At 41.3% G+C, this 20,123-nt stretch overlaps 1 protein-coding gene across 1 annotated transcript; it reads left to right on the top strand.

The window, feature by feature from the left end:
* The first annotated feature begins 11,370 nt into the window (after positions 1 to 11,370).
* LOC110170473 (uncharacterized) lies at positions 11,371 to 19,919 on the top strand. Its single transcript, XM_020936130.2, has 5 exons — positions 11,371 to 11,498; positions 12,018 to 12,154; positions 14,613 to 14,835; positions 17,759 to 17,922; positions 18,841 to 19,919. Exons 1-5 carry the CDS (start codon positions 11,471 to 11,473, stop codon positions 19,000 to 19,002), a joined length of 714 nt encoding a protein of 237 aa, XP_020791789.2. The 5' UTR covers positions 11,371 to 11,470; the 3' UTR covers positions 19,003 to 19,919.
* Positions 19,920 to 20,123: the final 204 nt, after the last annotated feature.

The following is a 20,123-nucleotide window of genomic DNA, read 5'->3' as shown; positions in this document are numbered from 1 at the left end:
GCCTTTCTATATTTTTTTTTGTTGACTCTATACAATATTATGGTTTTAAGGCTCTGGAAACACTGGATATTCATTTTTTGCAGTGTAGAATAACTATATGATGAGACAAATATAATAAACAACACAGATTTTCAATGACAGAAATGCAACGACAACCAAAAGTACAAGAGCACAGTCCACAGAGCATCACAGGGAAGACTCATGCAGGTGAATGAATGACAGCACATCTACACCAACTAAAAGTACAGGAACTAAAGCACCAGGTGGATTTACTCAGGGAACATTTGGGTTTAATGGAAACAAAATCTGACATTTATGACAGGATTTTAGATAAAAAAATACAAAATGGCTGCTTTTATTAGCATTTTTACATTTCTTAAAAGGTCCTATATTACACAAAGTGACTCTTGTCAGCTTTTAGCTATATTAAAAATGTTACCTCCTCAAAAACAGACCTGGACCTGGTAACACTTTATTATTTGTCTACAGCTCCAAAGATCAAAATGCTCTGTTCCACCTTGTGATGTCATGAAGTGGTAGTTTTCAGGTCAATAACTATCTTTAGCCTCAATACTCTAGAATAATGTTCACTGTGCAGTGTGTAACATTTTTGGTGGAGGGTCTGCTATCCACAGAGATGCTTTCCCTGGAATGTTCCATGGTATGACATTAAACATATCTAACATTCATTCATTCCAGGTGTTTCTATTGCTCAAAAACACCATCATTCCTTCTGTGAATAGGGGCGACTCTCCACAGATCTGAATAGTAATGTAGCTTTGTGCTCTAACCTGCTCATTTCTTTTGTTCCAGACAAAGCAATACCATTTCCATGACAAGCAGGTGTTACACAGTGCATCTTTAAATCGTTGCTTTTATTTCAGAATATTTTTTGTTATGCCTTTTGTACAGTTGAGATTGTCAATAGAAAATCTCCAATATCTTTTGGTGCACCAAGAAGTGAAGCAGTTTCAAAGAGGCTAAAACAATAGCTGTAATTTCAAGGCTGTGCAATTACAGGGTGGAAATGATTCAAATGATTCTAGAGAAGGTGTATGGAGTTTAAATGCACAGCGGAGCACTTCCTGTATTACCACATGACATCACAAGGTGGAACAGAGTGTTTTCAGTTAGTGAGAAGAACTCATTCTAAAAATGCAGAGTTTGTGTGTTAAACATGTGAATGAAACAAAACAACTCCAGGTCTGTTTGTGATGGGGAAACCACATTAGAACATAGATCAGAAAATGGGGTAATATAGGCCCTTTAATGTTCACTGTTCACAGAGAAATACAGATGTGACTGGTATGGGGGTGTCTGGCCCATGGACACAATGGTATGAGCTCTATAGAATGTTTGAACCACTACCCCAAGTGTTAATCTATTTAGTTTGAGCCCGCTGGGGGAAAAAAGAAAAGTTAGATCTTGAAGCTATTTTATTCAATATTTGTAAATGCAATGGCAGAAGCAGCCTTTGTGGTGTGTTGGTTGGAATGGCAGTTTCATTTTTGTGATTTTTGTACAATGTACAAAGTAAAAAAGCAAGCAAAGCAGCCATTAGTGCATTTTATCCTTTTCAATACCTACCTATGTTGGGTCAGTCTGCTGGGATAAAAACATATAAAAAGTTGTTTAAATATGGAACTTATTCATGTCCATAATATTTTTAAACTCTCAGCAACTTTAAGAATTATCTCCCTGGGAACCTACACCAGGATCCTGTTTGTGGACTTCAGCTCCGCTCAAGTGCACCTGCCACGCGAGCCCCGGACGCTCCGCGCGAGCCCCGGACGCTCCGCGCGAGCCCCGGACGCTCCGCGCGAGCCCCGGACGCTCTACATAACACCTATTATCGTGTGTTTAATGTTGCACCATACTGTCAAAGCAAGTTCCTATTAGTTTGAAAATTCTGTTCAGTAACAATAACAAAAGACAAAATCAAAAACATTAAATATTTTATCATGATTCAATGTGAATTTTGAGGTAATCTGCTTCTTCTGGGAGTGCAGATTCAACAACAATAGAGAAATAGGGAATCACCATATGACTAGAGGATGCACCGGTTTTCAGTGTTGACAGCGACAGTGTAGGTTTAAGTATCTGCCAGTGCCTGATATTGACAGATACCAGTGCAGAGCCTGAAAACAGTAGGGTAGGATTCCTTAGTTACACATTTGTACGTTTTATCTTGTTTTATATAAAATAGGGCTGGGCAATATGGATCAAAAAATATATCTCGATATATTTTGCTATATCTCGATATACAATATATATCTCGATATATGTTCAAGAAAAAATAACCCCCTAAAACTGAAAACTGCAAAAACAAATCTACCAAATTCCACAAGGTCTTTTTTTTTTTATTAAAGTGTAAGAGGTTGGCAGTTCATACAGGAACATTTAAGATTACAAAAAACCCTAATTACATAAATAATAATTTAACTATAAAATAAAAGAAATAAAACATATTTCCTTCTTTTCATTCAGGTACGTGGTGCTTGAAGCTTTTCACTGGCACCAACTTTCGGCGTTCACGGCGTGAGGAGTGAAGGAGACACGAGCGAACAAAATCAGGGAGGCGAGGGCGAGCGGAGGCGACGAGAGAGAAGGTAAACAAGCGAAGAGGCGAAATCAAAATTGAATATAAGCATTATATCAATATATACGATATGTCAGAATTCATATCGAGTTTAAAAACTATCTCGATATATTTAAAATATCGATATATCGCCCACCCCTAATATAAAAGTGCACTGAAGAGGGTCCACAACCCATTTGTCTCTGTGGAGATGTTAATGCTCTGTCTTGCATTCATTGAACAACAGATAGATATTTATTGCTCAAAAATATCTTAAAAAAATGATAGCTTTTACTGTGATTGGGCTGCCTCTCCACAAATCTAACCTGTAATTTGTCTTGCAAGTCTCCATGGATATTAAGTTTATGGCCATTCTGCAGAACATTCTAGGCACAAATCCATGGAGACAAGCAGTGGACAAGTTACACAGTGCACCTTTAAGTTGTTATTTATCTCTCAAGTAACTATGGAATACATTTGTATAAATAAAAATTCAAACATTAAGAGACTCTGGGCCAATGACAACCAGTTAATAGTCTCATTCCATCCATGTTGCAAATGGCAGCCTCAGCTGGACAGACAGGGCAACATCTTATTTAAATTAACTATAGGACATTATTTTCTGATCTACATTATAACGTAGTTTCCTCATCACAAACAGACCTGGAGTTGTGTTTTGTTTCACTCACACATATTTAACACAGAAACCCTGTATACTTAGGCTGAGTTCTTCTCTCAAAAAGAAAACACTCCTCAACCTTGTCATGTCATGTGGTAATACAGGAAGTGCCTCACTGTGTTTTTAAACTCCATAACGTCACTCATTTTACGAAAGGTAAAAGGTAGCTGTTAACTTGAAAACCACCACTTCATGACATCACAATTTGGAACAGAGCATTTAGAGATGTAAACAGACTAATAAAGAGTTACTCAAACATGTGTGAATGAAACAAAACTCGAGGTCAGTTTTTGATGAGGTAACAACATTATAAAATGGTTTAAAGCTCACAAGAGTCAATTTGGCTCAATACAGGACCTTTAAATGCTGAACTAGGATAACAGCTGAACCGATATTTGGAATGTGATATATTCAATCCAGCCAATTTTTCAGTATTGGCGTGATATCCAATACCAGTAACGGTGCATCCCGACATACATGTATGTAAGTATGTATGACCATAGTGACACAGGGAAGACATCAGGGTTCCACTTTTATCACCATATGGGGCAGTCTAACTCACAAATATTGTGTGCTGCAAATTAATTTGCAAAAAATAGTTTTCAAATCAGAATTCAATTCAACGTACCGTACTATAGTTGTTGGAGATCTCGTAGACATAGTTGTAATTTATGGGGATTTTAAAGGGAAGATCACAGCCGCTGAAGTCTTTGGTCATCTGCTTTATCCCCTCACAAGCAGAAAAAACTAAAAGAAAAGAAAAGATTTTTTAGAGGAGAGACAAGATTACAAGAGGAGGAACAGTGGATACTGAAGTGAGAGCCATGGAAGTTAGTTCAGTGACAACAGGCATTTTAGGCATTTTTATATCAAAGAGATCTGATATAAAATTAAAAATATATTTAGAAGTATTTGCACTGTATTACAGTACAATTACAGAACAGGGATTGCAAATGGCCTCTTTGTCCCTGTAGGAAAATGTGTCCCCTGCATTTGACCCATCCTTCAATGTCTCTGGGTTAAACCTGGAGCAGGAACAGTCAGACCCATCTCCAGATCTTGAGCTAGTCTTGGTCAGGGCTACCTAGCCTGATCTCATCAGATCTCTTTTGCTAAGCAGGGCTGGGCCTGGTTAGTACTTGGATGGGAGAACACTGGGAATGCCAAGTGCCACCGTGGGGTGACGGTGGCAAAACTTAAACCACCTTGCCTAGTATAAATGTGGTTTATGTGTTGGTGGTGGTCAGAGGGGTCAATGGCAGAGATTGAGAGCCTCACTTCTGTCAGTTTGTCCCACGGCAGCTGTGGCTTACCACCACAGAGGGTAGAGTAAATAGATAATGTACATAACTGTAATGTGACTTTGAGTGTCTGGAAAAGTTATATAAAACTATAGAAGATTAATAAATTATTATTCTTATACTTACCTTAGCTGGAGATTTGACCTTGTGCATGTTTTAGAATAAAAAATCGAAATGAAATGATACTGAATGATAAGATATTAGTTGTGTTGCATGTTGTGTGAAAATTATAACTGGCAATAAAACTTATATTGACTAAAATCAGAAGAGTAATCGGGCTCTCGGTGCTCAGGTGGGATCAGGTGGGGATTCCCTCTTGTCACCGCCATCTTAAGGTGTTGTTTACTTATGTGAAAGTTCGGGGAGTTCCACCGATGGATCGTTTCACCATGTTTCACTATCGCTTTTTATAAATGAATTATCTTATCAACATAAGCAATACGTACAGTTTCCCCGACATCTGTTCAACTCAACAACCAGTGCAAATGAGTAACAAGTGTATTTGTACACACGCGACAGAATGAATGGAAGCAATCAATAGCAACATAGCAATAGCAACATAGCGAGCTAACACCACCAAGGCTAAGCGATAAAAGCAGGTTTATTAAGAGACTGAATTGATTTGTTTCTAAAACACAACCACACGCACCTGCTGACATGAAAAGAGCCTTAAAAACCACCTGCAGATACATAACTGCGTGGGCATCAAGGCGTCGGAAACTTCTGCGGCCTGACTGCTTTTATACTATTTCCGAAGAGACAGTGGCTACGTGGAGAATCGCCGATCTTGTATCTCCGATGGTATTTTAGTTTTTTCACGAAAAATGGAGCTTTAAGGCTGTTTCTCAGTTTTCACACGGAGCAGTCCTCGTTCAAACTGAACTAAATGTGAGCCGTGTTTATTACGCATGCGCAAAAGAGTTGTCGCGATACTTTCTAGACTTATTTCACTTTAAAACTAATACTTGTTTAAGTAAAATGACTTTGTATAGTCGCATGGACTTTAAAAGTGGAGGAGGGTCTGAACTAGATTTTTTTTTAATTATTATTATTATTATTATTATTATTATTATTATTATTATTATTATTATTTATTATTATTATTATTTATTTATTTATTTATTTTTTATTAGCACTTCAAATCCCAGATACAAACAAAAAGGCACCACATACAAATCACATCCAAATCTAGCAAAAATAAATAAATAAATCAATCAATCAAATCACAGTTGTGAAGAAAAACAAAAACAAAAATACATTCATAAACGAACTATGGGGGCAAATTCTAAAACATGTAATCAATGGAACAAATTGACATCATTCAAAAAAGATACAAGAAAGCCGGCTTCTCTTTTTTCAATCAGGTTCAATGAGTCAACACAAATTCTTAGGTCATTTCTAAATATTTGATATTTGATATTTGATAAATATTTGGTTTTACCTTAAAACATTGACATTTGTGAATAAAAAAAATACCTAGATTAATAAATTATTAATTCCAAATTCCTTCCTTTTATCTTCTCTTAATACACCAAATTTGATTTCATTTATGGTTAGAGGGGCAAATTGCATTCTGCTGGACTGAAGCAACGAATGAAAATTGTTGTACCAAACTAATGAAAAGAAAAGATGTTCCAGGTCTTCTTCCCCTGTGTCACAGAACACACATTTACCTGTCTCAAATTTGAATTTTTGTTTTAGGAATTCTAGGAATTTTATTCCAAATTTTAAATTGTATCTCCTTTACTTTAGGGGGGAACTGGAAGGAAAGATATATTAGTTCTAATTATTTTAATATCTTTCTTTTCAAAGTTCCTTTTAAGAATATAATCTCTTAACTGGCTTGGGAAAGGAATCGTTTAGTAAGGAACATCTCAACAATTTGTTATTGCACTTTGAATCACAAAATTCAACACTTTCAATGCAAAATTGTCTCAGTCCAGGAGAATTACTAGAGTACAACATGTGTCAAAGAGTTGTCGCGATACTTTTTAGGCTTTTTTATTTCCCTTTAAAAAATAATATCTGTAGGAGCTATTTGCTTATTTTGTTGATTCTAAAATGTGTTTATTATTTTTGTTTGTTAATTAGCTTACTAATTTAGTTTTGTTAATTTGTATAATATATTTTTGCTATGTTAATATTATTCTTACTAATTTCTTAGTCTAAGTTGGTATTATTTACGTTAGCACCTCTTTTTTTGTTTTTGGTTTAATTTGGAAAAAAAAAAAAAAAAAAAAAACCAAGGCAAACAGGTCCGGGGGGACGGGTCAGACGAAGAACGGTTCAGAAGCCCCTATGATGAGTGTACGAGCAAGGCCAGTTACGTCGCCCGGATTGGCGTCACCGGGGCCTCACCCTGGAGCCAGGCCTGGGGTGGGTGCTCGCCAGCGAGCGCCTGGTGGCCGAGCCTCCCCCCACGGGGCTCGGCCGGGCTCAGCCCGAAGGAGCGACGTGGGGCCGTCCTCACGTGGGCCCACCACCCGCAGGAGGATCCATATGGGGCCGGTGCAGAGAGATCTGGGCAGCAGTCGACGGCGGGGGCCTCGGCGACCAGATCTCCGGACATGGAGACTAGCTCTGGGGACATGGAATGTCACCTCGCTGGGGGGGAAGGAGCCTGAGCTTGTGCGGGAGGTTGAGCGTTACCGACTAGATATAGTCGGCCTCACCTCCACGCACAGTTTGGGCTCTGGAACCCAACTCCTTGAGAGGGGCTGGACTCTCCATATCTCTGGCGTTGGCCGCGGGGAGCGGCGGCGGGCTGGTGTGGGCTCATTGCCCCACAGCTCAGTCGCTGTGTGTTGGAGTTCATCCCGGTGAACGAGAGGGTCGCGTCCCTGCGCCTTCGGGTCGGGGACAGGTCTCTCACTGTGGTGTCGGCCTACGGGCCGAACAGCAGTGCAGAGTACCCGGCCTTCTTGGAGTCCTTGGGAGGGGTACTAGACAGTGCACCGACCGGGGACTCCGTTGTTCTCCTGGGGGACTTCAACGCCCACGTGGGCAACGACAGTGACACTTGGAGAGGGGTGATTGGGAGGAACGGCCTCCCCGATCTGAACCCGAGTGGTGTTTTGTTATTGGACTTCTGTGCTAGTCACAGTTTGTCCATAACGAACACCATGTTCGAGCACAAGGGTGTCCATAAGTGCACGTGGCACCAGGACACCCTAGGCCGGAGGTCGATGATCGACTTTGTCGTCGTGTCATCTGATCTCCGGCCGCGTGTCTTGGACACTCGGGTGAAGAGAGGGGCTGAGCTGTCAACTGATCACCACCTGGTTGTGAGTTGGGTTCGCTGGCGGAGGAGGAAGCCGGAAAGACCTGGCAGGCCCAAGCGTGTAGTGAGGGTCTGTTGGAACGTCTGGCGGAGCCCTCTGTCAGAGGGACCTTCAACTCGCACCTCCGGAGGACTTCTCCCGGATTCCGGGGGAGGCCGGAGATATGGAGTCCGAGTGGGCTTCATTCTCGGCCTCTATTGTCAATGCAGCTGCTCGGAGCTGTGGGCGTAAGGTCTGTGGTGCCTGTCGCGGCGGCAACCCCAGAACCCGGTGGTGGACACTGGAAGTAAGGGATGCTGTCAAGCTGAAGAAGGAGTCCTATCGGGCCTTGCTGGCTCGGGGGACTCCTGAGGCAGCTGACAGGTACCGGCGGGCCAAGCGTGCTGCAGCCCGTGTGGTCGCGGAGGCAAAAACTCGGAGCTGGGAGGAGTTCGGGGAGGCCATGGAGAAGGACTATCGGACGGCCTCAAAGAGATTCTGGCAAACCGTCCGGCGCCTCAGGAGGGGAAAGCAGTTCTTCACCAACACTGTTTACAGTGCGGGGGGAGAGCTGCTGACCTCGACTGGGGACGTTGTCCGGCGGTGGAAGGAATACTTTGAGGATCTCCTCAATCCCACCGTCACGTCCTCCGAGGAGGAGGCCGAGGCTGGGGACTCAGAGGCGGACTCATCCATCACCCTGGCCGAAGTCACTGAGGTGGTTGGCAAGCTCCTTGGTGGCAAGGCTCCGGGGTTGGATGAGATCCGTCCTGAGTACCTGAAGTCTCTGGATGTTGTGGGGCTGTCTTGGCTGACACGCCTCTTCAACATCGCGTGGCGGTCGGGGACAGTACCTCTGGACTGGCAAACCGGGGTGGTGGTCCCTCTGTATAAGAAGGGGGACCGGAGGGTGTGTTCCAACTATAGGGGGATCACACTTCTCAGCCTTCCCGGTAAGGTCTATGCCAGGGTACTGGAGAGGAGAATCAGGCCGATAGTCGAACCTCGGATTCAGGAGGAGCAGTGTGGTTTTCGTCCTGGCCGTGGAACACTGGACCAGCTCTACACTCTCCATCGGGTGCTCGAGGGTTCATGGGAGTTTGCCCAACCAGTCCACATGTGTTTTGTGGATCTGGAGAAGGCATTCGACCGTGTCCCTCGTGGTGTCCTGTGGGGGGCGCTCTGGGAGTATGGGGTCCGGGGCCCTTTGCTAAGGGCTGTCCGGTCCCTGTATGACCGGAGCAGGAGCTGTGTTCGCATTGCCGGCAGTAAGTCAGACCTGTTCCCGGTGCATGTTGGACTCCGCCAGGGCTGCCCTTTGTCACCGGTTCTGTTCATTGTATTTATGGACAGAATTTCTAGGCGCAGTCAGGGGCCGGAGGGGGTCCGGTTTGGGGACCACAGGATTTCATCTCTGCTGTTTGCGGACGATGTTGTCCTGTTGGCTTCATCGAACCAGGACCTGCAATGTGCACTGGGGCGGTTTGCAGCCGAGTGTGAAGCGGCTGGGATGAAGATCAGCTCTTCCAAGTCCGAGGCCATGGTTCTCGACCGGAAAAAGGTGGCTTGCCCTCTCCGGGTGGGTGGGGAGTCTTTGCCTCAAGTGGAGGAGTTCAAGTATCTCGGGGTCTTGTTCACGAGTGAGGGAAGGACGGAACGTGAGATTGACAGGCGGATCGGTGCAGCGTCTGCAGTGATGCGGTCGCTGTATCGGACCGTTGTGGTGAAGAGGGAGCTGAGTCGAAAGGCGAAGCTCTCGATTTACCGGTCAGTCTTCGTTCCTACTCTCACCTATGGTCATGAGCTCTGGGTAGTGACCGAAAGGACGAGATCGCGGATACAAGCGCTTGAAATGAGTTTCCTCCGCAGGGTGGCTGGGCGCTCCCTTAGAGATAGGGTGAGGAGCTCAGTCACACGGGAGGAGCTCGGAGTAGAGCCGCTGCTCCTCCACGTGGAGAGGAGCCAGTTGAGGTGGCTCGGGCATCTGTTCCGGATGCCTCCTGGGCGCCTCCCTCGGGAGGTGTTCCGGGCATGTCCCGCCGGGAGGAGGCCCCGGGGAAGACCCAGGACACACTGGAGGGACTATGTCTCTCGGCTGGCCTGGGAACACCTCGGGGTCCCCCCGGAGGAGCTGGAGGACGTGTCTGGGGTGAAGGAAGTCTGGGAGTCCCTGCTTAGGCTGCTCCCCCCGCGACCCGGCCCCGGATAAGCGGACGAAAATGGATGGATGGATGGTTTAATTTGGGTCACCTCGGGGATAAAGGAGGGTGGTACACGTAGACCAGAGTGCACCTGGGTGGGCCTATGGTTTTTTGCCAGTCACGAGGAGAGGCAGCAGGAGTCACCTTAAACATGTATTCCTTGTTGCTTGCCCAAAAACTGGAAAATAAACCTTGGAAAATCATCTCTAGTCATGGACATTGATTTGTACTGCGTAAACCACATACCCATGGTGCCCAAAGGTGATTATTTGAGTTATGTTTAGTTCTGAGTTTGCCCACGCTTTTGTTTGTTACTTTTATTTGACAAATAGTCACTACAATATCTATAACGTAATGCGTAAGAATCTAACTTTAATATCACGATAACACTAATATTTGTTTAAATAAAATGATTTTGTAAAGCCGTATGCTGTTTAAAAGTGGAGGAGGGTCTGATCTGTGGATTAAAATGTCACAAGGGATGATTTGAAAGGACGCTGAAGTGAAGGTAGAAAGTCGACGGCTGTGGCTGTGTGGTATATTTCATAAATTTTTTGTTTTGTTGAGAAAACAAGGAAGGCACTAAATTATGGTGACCAGACGTCCCTATTTACCCGGGACAGTCCCAGTTTTGGGCCTCGTGTCCCCTGTCCCAGCAGATTTGTCCCAGTTTTTACAAGAAATGTCCCAGGTGTCCCTATTTTTGACCAATTTGACACCTGCCAACAGTAAAGAGAGGCATACATTTAGGTACAATACAGAAAAGCTGCTTAAAAATGGCCAGAACACAAAGAAAATGTGATGTTCGTCATGATTCAACAGTTTTCCTTAATTACACATTCATTTCAATATTTTATTATTATCATCCACCACAAATCGGGGGTGTCCCAGTTTTTCATTTTGAAAATCTGGTCCCCTTCCACTAAATGTACAGTGTTGGGAAGGTTACTTTTAAAATGTAATCCCCTACAGATTACAGATTACATACCCCAAAATGTAGTTTGTAACGTAATCCATTAAATTACTTAAAGTGAGTAATGTAATCTGAATACTTTGGATTACTTGGTTTGCTGTAGAGAAGCAAAGACCAGGATATCGTAACATAAGATGATTTGTCTGGTAAAAGAAAATGAAAAGCCCAGACTTTATTTAACTAAATTTAAAAAAAAAAAAAAAGGGATATAGTCCAAAATGTGAAAACAGGAAAATACCTCTGTGGAATCCATTTATTTCAATAAAGTAACTGTAACTGAATACAGTTACTCATAATCTGTACTCTGATTACCAGGAGGTGGCAGCACATGCACCACAGTTAATATAAAACCAAAAACAGGCTCCACTAGAAAAGGAAGAAGAACTGGATTGGCTGCAGCGACAGGCCTGGGGAACAGAGATAAACAAATGTTAGAACTTTCTTTTCTACTTGGACGTATCTTTCCTGCATCGGAAATATGGTTCGTGTTTGGCCGATTCTTCTGCGTAAGTACGATGTGCACACTTATTTTTTCGACGTTTTCTCGCTTCTGTAACTCGCTCGTGTGTCTTTAATCTTCGTCCTGCACGATTTTTCTCTGTGCTTTATTCTTTTATGTTTTCTGGTTCAACTCACGCAGCTTTACGCCTTTATTTATCAATGCATCTGTGACGGTTAAGATTATAAATGCGCGTTTTCCTCTGCTTATTTTACGTTTTAGAGCTTTTTTTTTTTTTTACATACGTTTTTACTTCACTGCATTTGAAGTGGATTGTGCAACCTTTGTTTACAAGTACAGTTAATCAGATGCATGCTTTTAGTGCAGAGATCTGCAGCAGCTTGTTAGACATTTTGTTGTGGTTCTTTAGGTAATTATAAAAATCTCAAAAATAAAAAAAAATATTTTTTTTTTAAACTGCTCTGTGTATCAAGAGAAAACCTCCACGATATTGTGAGAATGTGCTCATGTGCGAACTCAAATTTATTTGTGTGTATTTTTATTTTTTTGTTTGTTTGTTTTACAGCTTTCACTTTCATTTTTGTGTCAGCAATTGAAGATAAGCTGTATGAATTTGAAGTAAATCCAGGTCGAAATGTGACCCTGCCTTGTACAGCCGAGCAAAAACCAGGTCTGCAGTACTGGGCATGCCGCTGGTATAAGGTATAATATATATTTTTCATTATTAAAGTTTTATTTTACTTTACTTACTTTTTTTTTTTTTTTTTAATACAAAGTAAAGGTTGGAACAGGACACCGCTTTGAATGTTATTGTTTGGCATTTGACCTTGTAAGTTTTTTCTTCCTTCTGGGAATTTGAAACAACAGGTTTTGCAAGGCTAAAGACCAGAGACATTAATCCTGGTTAAATCCATTATTAAGTAGCTTTTTCATAATTAATAGCTGGTTTAAGTGGTGACTGGTCTGGTCTCCAATAATTCTGCTTTATATCACTTGCTGTAGACACGGCTGAGTTGTAGGTTTTGTTTACTCTTTAGAAGTTCAGTTTTACATTCGCTTTGCTAGTTACTTTTACTTTCTCTGTTATACAGCTTTACACCACTATTTGAAGTAAGAAATAAAAATTAAAACTATGTAGCTTGTTGTTGTTGTTGTTTTTTTTTTGGTCATTTTAATTTAGTTAACTATGATCTCAGAGTTTCTTATAAATGTCTAACAGAACTTGTGAGTTGTTTTTAAATGCCATATTATTAAGAAATGGTTTGCTGTGTGCAGAAGTATTTTGTAATATAAGAGCTGTTGCAATCATTTAAATCATTTACAGCATATTGGTTTAGTCCTGGTGTAGACTTGATATGTTCCTTAGTCCTAGTTAAGTCCTTGTTTTTCAATAGTTAAGCAATTCTTTAATTCTTTGTTTCATATCAACATGTTTGCCATCATTTCATAAGACTAAAATTGCACATGTGCTAACAGAATTTTCATTCCATGTGAACCATCACTCTGAATACAGGGACTGGCATTGATGTGCATGAATAGTATTTCTTTTCAAGGTGACTCTGTTACAGCAGGCATTTCAAAAGTGTGGATGACCTCACCAATGTTTCATTGTGGGTCTAAACCACAGACTATATAAAGAAATGTATGCTATTAGGTTATTTTTTCAGATCAAGAGTTTGTTTTTATCCCTGACAGTTTGTTCTGCTCCCTGTGCTCTTCCTCAGAGTCACGTGTCGCTCAGATGATTTAAACAGGTTTTGGCGCGGTCTTCCTCCCGGTGGAGGCAGGACGACCGCACCAAGTGCAGTCCCACTTCCTCAGGACAGTATCCCAGGTGTGTGAGAGTAAAACAGCCCCCTCGTCCCAGTTTATAGTCCTGTGGGCATGTTTCCATATTTTGATAGCCTCTTTAATCCATCGAAGGTGTTTGTAGGAAGTCAGCACCAAAACCTGTATAAATCAGTTGAGCAGACATGTCACAGCAACATCACGTGACTCTGAGGAAGAGTGCAAGGAGCAGGACAAACTGTCAGGGATGAAAACAAACTCTTGGTCTGAAAAAATTATCTAATAACATAAATTATCGGAAGACAAAATGAACCTCACTGGTGTATAAAGAAGTGAGCTAAGAGAGGGACATTACCCATATCTTTTGACTCCTGCTGAGTGAAGTTCACTGAGGCGACCTTGGAGAAAGAATGTGCACTGCATTTGTCTGTTATCTTGATTTATGGATGAAATAACAAAATGTTTTTTTTAACCTGCTCATGTTCCTTGACTTAAGACTAAAATGACAGGCCTGACCGCAGCAGTTAGAGAGAGAAGGGTGATTTTTTTATTTATTTATTTTTTCAGTATAGAGAGGGATTTGGAGCTGGACTCGATGGAGCTAAATTGCGCCCATCATCACTTCCTGTTTGGAATGTGGCGACTAGCAGGTTAACCATGTCCATAGTTGCTCTGTAGAACCTTATTTAGCTAAAATGATATATTTTTTATTTCAGAGGAACAAATGCAAAACATGTCATTTTCTTTTCCAGGAAGTATATTCATAAAACACACATAACATTAACACAATTTGACTATGCATGGTGACTAACCAGCAGAGATCAGACAGTGGAGAGTCAGACGAGACTGTGTATAAATAAATATGAACAGCCCTATATTAATAACCCGGGGCTTTCTGCAGCTTTCTCATACTTATAAAACATGTGAATATTTTTATAGCCTGGTGAGTCAAACTCTCTTAATGTTTGAGTGTAGGAGGGTCTAGTATCATGCTCACAGCAAATTATATCTCTGACAATGTTCATTGTCGATCCAGAAATGTACTTTTATTTAGAGCACAAATGCTCTCTGACATCTATCGTTCACAACCAAATCTAGAACTTCACTCAGTGATTTTCAAAGTCAGTATTTCTTGTGAAAAAATGCATGCTTTGTTATGAATGAAGCATCTGTATGTCATTCACTCCCAGTGAAAGTCACGAGTCTCAGACTACATGTGTCTTTGTATAATTCAGGTCAAGTGTCTAGTCTGGCCAGGTTATGACTGAACTGGGTCGAAACCAGAACTGAACTGCTGTCCCAAGGACAAAACAATAGTATTCATCTGTTGGAGCTGGAATTGCACTGCCAACTAACAACGCTACTTGTGCAGGAGACCGGAGTCCCTCGTCTGAGTGGGCTGGTGTCCAAAGCGCTCCCTGCTGGTCAGATGAGGTGGTATGTGGACGCAGACACGAGGATCTCTCTGGAGGAGGGGACTCTGAACCTGCAGCTGCCCACAGTGACCTGCTCAGACCAGGCAGTGTACCAGTGTTATCTGGCTGCACCTGTGGGCGAACAGAACAGAGAGGGACGTGTCCGCCTCAGTGTCACAGGTAAAACATGAACAATATACATTTATAAACCTTTATGATACTTTTATAATGTCAGCTGAACTGGGAGAGAGTCAGATCTTTTGTTCCTGACATAATGTCTCATGTCGAGAACAAAACTACTCCAGTGTCATTTTTGGAAAAGTCAGATTTACTTCTTGGGAAAACACTGGGTATTTAGATGAGCTGATGAAAGGTTTCAGTAATATTTGTATTTTAAACACATGATAGTTACTCACCTTATTTGACTTTTAAACCTGTAAAAACAAAGCCGCTGTTTTGACTAGATTATTTTACACTGTAAACAGACTGTACTCACGCTCAGAAATTTTCCAGTAGGTTTGGCATAAATGTATAAATTATCATTTCATTACTTCTTTTTGCCAGATTTTTGTAAATCTGCAAAAATTTACACTGGCCTAACATTTTAAACTGAAAAGGAACAATGAACTGAAAGTAAAGTGCAGCTGCTAAACAGTTCAAAAATGTTGTAAGAAGTATAAATAAACATCACAGTGAACAGAGAGTGAGACATGATCTGCACACTTACTCCAAACTGCATTTAATGAGTGACAATGTTTATATCAGTAGATCCTCCTCAGGTCATGGTTCTCTCTGTGTGTCATTCCCATATAAACTGTTGAAGAAGAAAAATTCCATGTTCATATGTGGTTTGCTGTTGTTGTCATTACTGGTTAGAAGTTCCATGTTGGAAGCAGGCACATGGTGAGCTTCTGACACACACGGTGTCTGTGGAGCAAGCTGAGCACGAGCAAAGGTATAGCAAGCATTTTATACACAAAGAGGTGGGTAAAGTCTGAAGGAATTTCACAGCAATAACAAAGCACCCTCATAAAAAACCCTTTTGGTAAAACAGTGTCATTGTTTCAAAAGATTAACATATCAAGTACAGCTGAGATAACAAAGGATAGCAGCAGGAGGCAACAGGTGAAGACCCCAGGGGCCCTTGATGGTATCATGGGTAAAGTCTCTAAGGGGCCGTCCACACCACAATGTTTTTTGGTCAAAACGGAAAAGTTTGTATTTGTTTTGGCCTTTCGTCCACATGGCATTTTGGGTGGACGAAAACTGAGTTTTTTGGGAACGGGTCCCTGAGCGGAGAAATCTGAGAAAACTGGCATTGTGTTGTCTTGTGGACAAGCAAACCACAACTTTTGGAAAACGATCCCGTCACGATCCCGTCATCGTCAGGGTCTTCTGATGCAGCGAAGCCCGCAGCCCTCAAACGAGCCTCCACAGTCCACAAGTGTTGCCAAAATGGGACAGGTGTAACCTACAGAGCCGCTCCCATCACCCAGCAACCGAGACACACTGCTAACGCCAATACTAACAACACGCACCGCAGATTACACACACGGATCAATAACAAAGATTATGTTTACACTGAAACGAATCCACGTATCACCGTATCAGAAACGATCTGCGTCCAGACACGTCGTGTCTGTGTCCGCAAGTCTTCCCTATCCACACGGCTTTGTGCATATTTGTTTATGTTTTGCAGACACGAAACTTAAAACGGCATGGCTTCTTTACATAAACTATGCGCTCAAAAAACATCTCACTATTGTGCACTGATGCAGTTCAGCTTCTGTCGGACTAAAGAACACGACTCAGTGGAATATGAGGGTTCTTTCTGTGACTTATGTTTAACTTTTGCAAAACAAAACAGCTATATTTCTGGGATACATCTAAAATCGGCTAAATTACCTTAAAGTTTAAAAACCGGTGATGAGATATACATTATTAAATATTATTATCATTGTTAACAGCGCCACATACAGATGTGGCAGATGTATTACATCGTTTTCACTCTTGTGGACGTAGATATTTACTGATCCGGTACATGTGTGGATGCAAAGTGTAAACACATCACATGTCTTTGTTAACCAGAATGAAAACTAAAACCAGAGAATAATTACTTTTCTTCCACAAAACCTTGTGCCCACTGACTGGTTGGCCAATCCGAGAGGGAATCACAGGAGATGCCCACACAGTACTATACAAGATACAACGTTCAGCTTAACCCAGCCTGGTCCTTTAATCATAGTTGTCAGCGGGCAGGTAAATATACATCAGAAATCAATGCCAGATTATGTATCAATACATCATATTGTTAAATGTGGTGATCCAGTATCGATATGATGGACTGCTGTATCGATATATTGCCAAGAGTATTTTTTGGTATATTTTACCAAATTGTTTCATTACATCGCTACACTTTGGTTGATAGTTCAGTATATTTACACAGCCCTACTCTTGATCCCTGTACTTTCCTCTTTTCTATGTTGTTTTAATGTTACTTTCTCTCTGATGAATATGCACTTCATGCTGCAAATATTGATGTTTGCAAAAAAAAAAAAAACAACATATATATGCACTTTTATAATTTGTATTGATTTCTGATGGGAGACCACTGGGAACACCAGACACCACAGTCAGCACCAGTGGCAAAAAAAAAAAACTATTGTTGTGTCCTTCGGCAAGACACTTCACCTACAAGGCCTAGTATGAATGGTGTGTGTGTGTGTGAGTGAGTGATGGTGGTGGTCTGCACTGTATAAAGATGCTATATAAATCCAATAAAAAAGACAGGGGCTTTTGTTTATGGAGGAAATTATGACACAGTGTCATTTGCAAATTACATCCATTCAAATTCAGATTTCGATTTGTTTGTAATGATGATCTTGCAAAGCTGTAGACAGTTTTCCTATGAATTATATTGTAATTTACCATGAAGTCTCCAAAAGATAAATTCACAAATGTTGAAAATGTTGATTTATTTAACCTGCCTCTCGTCTGTATTAAATATGATTGGCCAATACAACACTCTGATGTCATCTGAAACCCAGCAGTTGGCAATAGATTGTGCAGCCCTAATTAAGTCCTTCTTTCCCCTTTGTTCCAGGTTGCCCTACAGAAGAGCCTACACGTGGGTCTCGTCTGAACTCCCCAGAGCCTGTGGTCCCTGCGGTCCCTGTGGTCCATGTGCCTGCTGGGAGCCCCTCACAGCTGCTGGTCCTGGGAGCCGGTCTGCTTCTGTTTGTGGTTCTGGGTTTAGCTCTGACTTTAGTGAGTATTTTTACACCTTCACCTCAGAGATACACACACACACACACACACACACACACACACACACACACACACACACACACAGACACAGACACGTACACACACAGACACACACAGTAAGAGTAATGATGCTTAGGGCAGAATCTGATTCACTTTAATGACACTGTCTTTGTTCTGGAGAAATGAAAGTAGTCAGGAGACCAGGTGTGTGAAAGGAGTCAGTGACGGGATGCTGGTCAGCTTTCACTTCAACCAAATAAGAAACTAATATAGTTTTTGCTGATGACAATTGTAATGCTGATTTATTAATTACAGAAACATTGGAAATTATGTCCATTTGTTATAAACTTATTTTTGTTTGTTTTGTTTTTTTATTGTGATAAGATGAATAGTACAAAAGCGACTTCTTCAGAGGTGTCACTGAGTGAGACGTGTCTCTAAAGTGAACGCTCAGTTTGAGTTTGACAGATCTGGCACATATCAGAGCTAGAGATTAGGCAATTCATAAACTACTCATATATAATAATATTCATAATAATTCATCATTTTTAGTTTTGATTCAAGATGATTATCCAATCAGAAAGCCTCACAGTCTCTCGTTTGTGTTGCCAGTTTCAGTGCTGAAATTCAGTGTGTTTAAACCTAAAATGTCTCTCTGATCTGAATGATCTCTTCCTAAACCCCAGCACCTGCACCAGTCAGTGCTAGTGCAGCCTCTGCAGCTCAGGGAGGAATTCTGGAGGTTCTGAGCTTCACATGAGGCCTGTCCATAAACTGAGACATTTTAAAAATATGATTCCATCTCTGCTGGATGAAATTCTGCTTCTTACCGAGCCTTTACTCTGAGTGTACACTGTGCTAGTGTCCTTTAAATACACCTGTCCCTTATTGACATGCCTGTGTTGTGTCTGTCCACAGTTCTGCCTGAAGAAAAACCAGTGGTACAACCCAAAGAAGAGCATAGAGCACCCTTTGTACCCGGACCTGTCCCCTCCTCTGGAAAAACACAAACTCATTTTCACAAACTTCACTTTCCCGCCAAATTCAAAAATGTGCAGCTCAGAATTCACCACCGTTTAAGTTCACAATGTTTGGAAATGAGAGCTTTTGATTTGTACCATCTGCATGGTTCCACGCTGGATATACAAAAATATAACAACAGACCACTGATCACTACAACAACATGCTCTGCAAACCTCCATGAAAATGTCCTACTTTTACTTTGGATTCTTTTACTGAATCAGTGTCAAATCTGTGTCGTTGGTGTTAAGAATATTAATAGGTTTCTATTTTACTTAAAGGTTCTAAAATGTTTTAAGGATAAATTTAGGTAACATAGAGCTCACTCCCTGTTCTGGGAGCACACTGTTTCTGAAAATGAATGAATGGCTTAGAAGTTTTTAAAGCATCCTGACAAATGTTGATTTATTAAGGAATTAAGGTTTATTTATTAACTAATATACTCTTTACCATTTCCAGTACCACAAAGACAATTAAAACCACTCTTTATTTAGACAATAGAATGTAATTTACAATATTACATCATAGTAATTCATAGGACAATGGTCCATGTGTGTATATTAGTCTATGTGCTCGTACTTGTTCTGATACAGATCAACATCATTCTAAAAACATTCAGGAAAGGTTCAGTGGGACTTTTAGCATCAGTACCTGCTCAAATGATGATGCAGTTTTGATACTGGTTTTAATGGATTGGATCAGAGTTTTGGTTTTTTTTTTTTACATTTGACAAGCCTGTTAGTCTCCAGTAGTCTTGAACTTCAAGGATCAGACAAATAAAATCTGTCTATTATTATCGGGAGAGAGAAAACCAGGATTTCTTTTAATTGTTTAACCATATGCTCTCAAAAGTGTGTAAAAGTTTATGAGATGGTCATGTTGGTCAGTGTGTTGTGTTTTTTGTTTTTTTTTTCACTTCACTTGGCTCATATTATGCTTCTGATTTGTGTTCTAATGTAGTTTCCTCTTCACATACAGATGTGGAGTTGTGTTTTGTTTCATTCACACAAACCCTGCACATTTAGGAGTTCTCTCAAACTGAAAACACTCAACTTTAGAAAGACGAGTGGATCTGGAGCCGTGTCCTGTATCCCTGATTTCAGCGCTGATTTTTGGCTGCTGGATTCGGCTTCAGAGAGATGCATTAAAAACAAACACACGCAAATGCACACTGAACACAC

This window comes from Boleophthalmus pectinirostris, unplaced genomic scaffold (assembly GCF_026225935.1).
Source record: "Boleophthalmus pectinirostris isolate CB_2022bp ecotype Guang Dong unplaced genomic scaffold, ASM2622593v1 HiC_scaffold_6, whole genome shotgun sequence".
NCBI classification, from domain to species: Eukaryota; Metazoa; Chordata; class Actinopteri; order Gobiiformes; family Gobiidae; genus Boleophthalmus; species Boleophthalmus pectinirostris.
This window is presented reverse-complemented; position numbering and strand designations above follow the sequence as displayed.